Consider the following 7,103-nt stretch of genomic DNA (forward strand, 5'->3'; position numbering starts at 1 on the left):
AGTGCATCACAAGTATCACAAGTCCATCACCAAGTGAACAACAAATGAAAAAAAATACAACGTGCACTCATCTCGGCCACTGCGACTGTGGTGAAGGCCCAGCTCCCTCCGCCTCCTCCTGCAGTTGGCGTGGTCTTTGGTAAATTGAGTTCACGGACCTATGACGGTCGCCCACCATCTTTGTTCAATCACCTGCAATAAAAAAGAAAAACAAGACGTAATTAGAAATAGGTGCAAAAATGGACAAAACATAATTACAAAAAACATAGTAATACATGTATTAGAAATATATGCAAAAATGAACAAAACATAATTACAAAAAAACATAGTATTACATGTATTAGAAATAATCTTCATGATTGAGATTAGCTGTATCATAGGTCTCGTCATCACTATCAACATTGTCCAACTCATCAACACTATTCGAAGGAGGAATGTTGTCTTCATTGTCATTGCCTAAACGTAACCGCTCGAGCATTTGTATGTCCTTCAGATTTCGCACCTCGTCTCCAGCGTCCTCGTCATCATTTCTTTCATTGTCTACTTCCATTCCTATCTCTTCGGTTAAGTCTATGTCAAACCTCCCTTGTAGTCCCTCTTCTTGATAGAACTCTTCATCATATGTGTTTGGATTGAAGTTGTAATCTTTATCGTTTGGGACAGGTAGTTTACCGTGTGGCGATACCTTATGCACAATAGACCAACCCTTAAGATGCTCGGTGTCTTTGCACGCGTATGACGTATAATAAACTTGGACGGCCTGTTGAGCCACAATGTAGACATCTTTTCCTGGATAGACGAAATCCTGTCGAATCTCGACTAGACCAAGCTTAGGGGTCCGTCTCGTTACTCTAGGATGAAACCAGTGGCATTTGAATATGACAGGAGTAAGAGGTACCGTAGGATTTGTACGGGGATCGTAAGTTGCCTCTTTTGGCCATCATCAGAGTCTACCTCTAGGTACCTAGAGGATTTACACTTTGGATAGAACTTTGCATGTTTGTGTTCTTTCCTAAATAGGACGCACAACATATACATATACATAGGTGAGGTATCCAAAACATGCAAAAAAAAACATACGACACAATGGCCGACAGCCACATATACATATGCATTCAATTCAACATATCATTGTCAAGTCACATTCATCCACCACCACCGCCGCCGCCGCCACTCTACTATTCTACTACTACAACCACCACCACCACCGCCGCCATTCTACTCTTCTACTACTACAACCACCACCACCACCATCTATTACTACTACTACCACCACAACCACCTACTGTACTAGTACTACCACCGCCACAACCACCTACTACTACTACTCTATCGAACTCTACTACTAAAACATACTACCACTGCTACTCTACTACTCATCAATGGTGTCGGGGGCTGGGAGGGCGTCGGGGCATCGGGGTCGGCCGAGGCGTGCCGGGGATGGGGAGAGGATGGCCGCGGCAGTCGGGGGCGCGCCGAGGATGGCCGGGGTCGCGCCGAGAGGGCCGGGGCGGTGCTACCGTGGGCCGGGGCGCGGGCCACGGGGTTGGAGCGGCGGGCGTGGGACGGCGGGCGCGGGCGGGCCGCGGTGTCTGGGGCGGCCGACGGAGGCGCGCCGGTGTGGGCGGGCCGGCGAGCGAAGGCGGTGGGGCACGCCGGCTGGGGCGCGCCGCCGTGCGCGGGCGGCGGAGCGGCGGGGGTGCGTCGGCGAGGTGGGGCGGGCGGGGCGGGCGAAGGCGGTGGGGGTGGGCCAGCCGGCGCGGGGCGGGGTTGGACGGCGGGCTAGCCGGCACAGGGCGAGCCGGCGCGGGGCGGGGCGGGACGGCGGCGCGCGTGTGTGCATGTGTGCGTGTGTGGGAGGGAGGGAGGTAACGGTTGGGCGGTTTGAGTGTGGATGGACCGTTTGCCGAGTGCCCCGATCTGGCACTCGCAAAGGACTAGGGCTGCCGGTTTGCCGAGTGCCAGATCGGTGCACTCGGCAAACGTGTTTCCTTTTTTTGAAATCTAAACCCTAAAGCGCACTGCATCGTTTTTTTTAAATACCACTTTGCCGAGTGCCGGGCGAAGAGGCGCTCGGTAAACATTTTTAAATAAATTTGGCACGCTCTTTACTAGGTGTCCCCACGAACACTCGGTAAAGGGAACACTTTGCCGAGTGCGTGGCATCTGGCACTCAACAAAGAGCATGTGGAGATGTCCTAGTTTGTAAGCATCGTACGTGATAACGTGCACCAAACCTTCTTAAATTTTTATCACATCCTCCACATACGATATCATGACATCTCGACAAGTTTCATGATTTTCGGACTTCGTTTGCATTTTATAGAGTTTAAAACTAATTCGTCCGTAAGTTCGTGGTCATGTTTCATGAACAAGATGTTCGAAATTTTGGGTCCGTTCCTGGATACGGCCTCACACTATACTCAATACCATGAATATCATTTTTTGAATCATTAAATTCCATTATTCGATGCACGTGCAGTTCAAATTTATATTTTCTGAAAAAATTAATTAAATGAAATAAATTAACTAAATATAGCAAAAAGTCATAAAAAATGTACCAAATTTTAACATGGAGTCTCATGTACTGTAGGAGGACTCGAGAAAACTTTTAGAGTTCAAAAGTGGGGAAAAATAGTTTGTCATTATTCTTTGCCGAGTGTTAGGGTCTGCCACTCAGCAAAGAAGTGGTTTACCGAGTGCCTACCCGCTGGCACTCGGCAAACCTGGACGGCAGGCGGCGGCCGTTACCTGACGCCGCTTTTTGCCGAGCGCCAGGGTTTGCCGAGTGCCTGACACTCGGCAAAAAGGGCATTTGCCGAGTGTCTGGCTTTGCCGAGTGCCTGACACTCGACAAAATAGATCTTCAACGAGTACTCGACTTTTAGCCCTCGATAAAGAAAATTACGCTCGGTAAAGGATCTGTTTTCCGTGGTGATAGTTTGAAATGATTCCGTCAGGGGCCAAGCGACGAGAGTAGTACGTAGTACAAGACAACCGCACGCCTACGGAATATGGAGATGGCTACACGGCACAACCAAAGATATACTATCTCTTCACGGGAATTTCTTCCGCGCCGCTCTGAGGAATGGCGACTCCTCAGCGCCTTCAGGCAGTACGAAGTTGACGGACAGTTACAGGTACTAAACATCGGCCTTGACTTCACTTCCAAGTTGTCTTTTTAAGTTGGGGTGTCTTAGTTGGGTTATTTTTTTCAACCAAATTATTGATAGTTAGGTAGTTATTATTAGTTGTATCGATTCGACCAAGTTATAAGGGTGGCGTGAGTTGTGACAGTTGTACCAAAGTTGTGTAGGATGAGTAGAGCACTCTCCTCAGTTAAATAGTTTTCTGGCCTAGTTTTCTTTCAAAAATTGGGTTGACATTTGCCTTTTTTTCATTCTTCGTCCACTAGAAATCGTGGCAAACCTTTTTCCATACTTTCTTAAAAAAAACATCACCTCGTGTACGGACTCACAGTTAGGTCTGGACCCTGGACACGCGTATAACAACCAAACCGCATACTATCACTAGTTCAGTATTCTTTGTTTTTCCTTTCCGTAATTCAGTACTCGTATTCTCTACCACAGATGTATCTACCTATCAGGCGACTGAAAACTTTTTACTTCTAGATGTATAGTAAATTTCAGAATCAATATAAATTTACTATAAACTACTGTACTTGTGTAAAATAAAATACTGTTGTTGCTGTATAACTGTCCTTGCACTAAATAACGTGGAATAGCAGTATAGCACTGCCTGCTCTGGACCACTAATCATATGCATGTAGCTGTGTTCTCGTAAATACCGAGTCTATACAAGTCCAAAGACATTCATGGTTTCTTTCACGCACGAAATGCGAATTCCGGGTCCGCGTAGGCACGCGCGCGCGATACATCAACCTCTCACTCTCAGCGGCACGGCACTAACAAGGAGTGCAGTGCAGTACTGCGTGGTCCATCTAACCTCCGAAGAAGAGAAAGAGAGATCACAAATGCGATCGAAATAATATCAGCACGGAACTAAATCTGAATTCCTTTCAAGTTTTTTAAGTGTACCACTCATATATATATTGCATATATATACTATATGCACTACTAATAACAAGTGAAAAAGGTGGCCAACCTGCTGCACAACAATATCTACTCATGATCAGCCTCCCCCAAGGCTTTTTTCCTGTACCCGGCCCCTTCCATCGGGATCAGTCAAGGTAAAAACTCAAAGAAGAAGAAGAAAACAAGGATGGATCAAAAGTTACATCGCCTACAGGCAGATGCTTGATCGATCGATGGGTGGTGTATGATTAATCAGGCCCTCAGATCAGAAACTTCTGGAGCCTGCAGCCTGCTACCACCTTACGATGATGACTTGAGGCAATTAGCTAAGCGGGCGAGGCATGGTGTCCTTACTGCTAGTTTCCTGCGCGAGCGCGCGTAGAGGACGGCGCAGAGCAGCGTGCCGACGGCGCAGGTGGCGCCCCACACGACGAAGGTCTCCCGGTAGCAGGCGGCGCCGATGCACTGGTGCGTGCTGCCCCGCGCCCCGCGCTGGTAGAGGTAGGCCGCGAAGTAGCCGAAGCAGAGGGAGCCGACGGGGATGTTGCTCACCACCACGTTGTGGTTCACGCCGAAGTTCTTGGTCCCGAACAGCTCGCTCGTCGCCGACACGGCCACCGACGTTATGGCGCCCGTGCACGTCCCGATCACGGCCGTGCTCAGGTACAGGAACAAGTCGCTCGAGTTGAGCAGAAGGAAGAAGGCGCCGGACATGGGCGCCATCAGTGACGCCATGGATCCCGTCCGTGAGATGGAGTAGCCACTCCTGCATAATATGCAAATACAGAAGTTCGTTAGCACGACAAAGAAACACTTACTTCTGTACGTAGCAACAAGCAGTTCGTTAGCACGTCAATTAAAAAAGACCGCGCGCATGGATCGATCTAGAAAGTTGAATCTGAAGCTACTACCGAGTCTTGGTATATAGACTGACTGATTGACTCCAAGATCTCAGGATAGATATATACCAATAGGCTAGATAGGAAGTGGTGTGAACAGAATGCTAGCTTGAAGCTTGTTGCTTACTTCGCGGAGTAGTAGTCCAAGAAGGACGGGAGCAGGCGGCCGAAGAATCCAAACGAAGACGACAGCGAGACGAGCGTGGAAGTCTGCCCGAGCCGTCGCGACTCGGCTATCTGTCCCAGGTTGTTCAAGAACACCAGGCCCAGGCTGCCACTGAACATGTAGCTGAAGAAGTAGAGCCAGAAGTCCAGCTTCCTCAGCAGCCGGAGGCCGCCGATCTCCTCCTGCGGTTTCTCCGCCGTCACGTCGTCTCCCTCCTTATTACTCTCGGCGTCGGCGGTGGCCACGTCGATGACGACGACAGCGCCCGCGTCGTCGGTGCCGAGGTCGTGGATCCTGTTCTCCCGCTTGGTTTCCCTTATCTTGTGGAGGCTCTCCCGGACCCTGAGCGCTAGCGGGATGAGCACGGGGGTGGCCAGCAGCACGCCGAGGCTGATCACGTGCTCCCTCGACGACAGGCCGCTGCCGGACGTGGAGCCGATGCTCCCGACCACGGCGCAGGCCCCCGTGGCGAGCGTGATGGCGAACATTACGAGGAATGCCGCGTCCGTGCTCGCCTCGCTCGTGAGGTCTACCACCCTGAGCGACGGCGCCACCACGACGGTGACGAGCATCGGCACGACGGCATTGAGGAGGAGGTACGTCTTGGCCTTGGAGCTGGTGGCCAGCCAGGGTAGTACCGAGTCCGCCAGGCTGGTGTAGACCTTGGCGCTGAGGCCGAGGTAGCTGGTGGCGAGGCTCACCGCGACGCGGCTGCTGGAGCCGAAGTTGCGGATGCAGAGGAGGTAGCAGACGGTGTTGATCCAGCAGATGCCGTTCCCGGCCAGGGAGGTGAGCAGGAACAGGTGCCAGTACCGGAGCCCCGCGCTGTCGAGGAACAGGTACTGGACCCCGTAGCCGACGAGGCCGAACGCGGCGCCCACGAAGGCCACGAGCCACAGCGGCAGGTACAGCGCCGCCACCCCGGAGAACCAGCCGAAGAGCTTGCCCGCGTCCGACGCGAAGGCCAGGAAGTTGATCTGCACCTGCGTGATGTGCTTCAGGTCCTTGAGCTGCGACGAGTAGACGGGGAAGTCCGCGTTGGGACCGTTGATGGTCTGCAGCCAGATGCTCCCGACGAGGCTCAGCCAGTGGGCCGAGGAAGGTGAAGGCATGGTGAGAGATGAGGGAGGAGTCGTGTCCCTCTCCGTCCGGTGGTGCTTGCAGCTGCCATTTGAGAGCTGTGCGTGCCAGGTATTTATGCAGCTCCGGCGGTTAATTAAGCCAAACCGGCAATTTAATGCCCCGACTACGATGGATGTGGCCGCAACAGATACGTGGTTTGCTATTAGCCGAGTAGGCGAGCAGAGCAGCCTAAGTGCTATGCTATGAGCAGCTAGCCCAACAGAGGAAGGCGGCCAACGGTGCAATGCAAGGCCGGGGCCGGCCGATCCACGCCGAGACGTAACTTTCGGCCGGTGTGAGCAGAACGAGGTGTCGAGGTGCAGCCTCGGTTCAGAGTTCAGACTGTTGGTTGCTCGGGCGGGAGCCTTTCGGTTTCGGCACTGTCGTTGCGTGACATCTGTTGACGCTTGCTTGCATAAGCCGACGACCTGTTGCTGCACTGCATCCATTTTCCTGTATCTATTTCCTGGCCGGGAACGCTCAGGCCGGTTACGGTTACGCTGCAGCCACGACGGATTCAGATCGCAAACAGAGTTATTGGCTTGACATTGGCATAGCCGTGGACGTCATTGAGATCTGCCGGTCATTAGAAGCTGCAACGAAATCAAACACTTCGCCGCTCCAGAGAGGCGCAAGCTCTGCGTCCTGCAATGTGTCTTGTGTGCCGATGTATAGGCGTCCTGCACCGGAACCCGAAGTTGCCAAGCTGCGACGCCAAGCAGTTGTACAGCCTTTACACAGCGCTATAGCAGGGCTTCTTCTTCGGCCTAAGTGCCTAACTCAGGTGATCTGATCCAGAATAGGAGACGAGTCAACCTGAACCAAGCACTCTCTAAGCCCTGATCGGATTCGATATTTCAT

At 52.0% G+C, this 7,103-nt stretch overlaps 1 protein-coding gene across 1 annotated transcript; it reads right to left on the bottom strand.

Annotated features, from left to right (window-relative positions):
* Positions 1-4,011: 4,011 nt before the first annotated feature.
* On the bottom strand, positions 4,012-6,283 carry LOC136456753 (protein NUCLEAR FUSION DEFECTIVE 4-like). Its single transcript, XM_066456712.1, has 2 exons — positions 5,082-6,283; positions 4,012-4,821 (listed from the first exon to the last, which is right to left on the bottom strand). The coding sequence occupies exons 1-2, from the start codon at positions 6,230-6,232 to the stop codon at positions 4,356-4,358; spliced, it is 1,617 nt and encodes a 538-aa protein (XP_066312809.1). The 5' UTR covers positions 6,233-6,283; the 3' UTR covers positions 4,012-4,355.
* Positions 6,284-7,103: the final 820 nt, after the last annotated feature.

Source organism: Miscanthus floridulus, chromosome 6, assembly GCF_019320115.1.
Source record: "Miscanthus floridulus cultivar M001 chromosome 6, ASM1932011v1, whole genome shotgun sequence".
Lineage (NCBI taxonomy): Eukaryota > Viridiplantae > Streptophyta > Magnoliopsida > Poales > Poaceae > Miscanthus > Miscanthus floridulus.

Excerpts from the sequence above, each read along its gene's own strand:
- LOC136456753 (XM_066456712.1), bottom strand. The coding sequence starts at position 6,232 with ATGCCTTCACCTTCCTCGGCCCACTGGCTGAGCCTCGTCGGGAGCATC. Across the intron at positions 4,822-5,081 it reads TTGGACTACTACTCCGCGAA|GAGTGGCTACTCCATCTCAC; the intron begins GTAAGCAACAAG and ends CATATTATGCAG.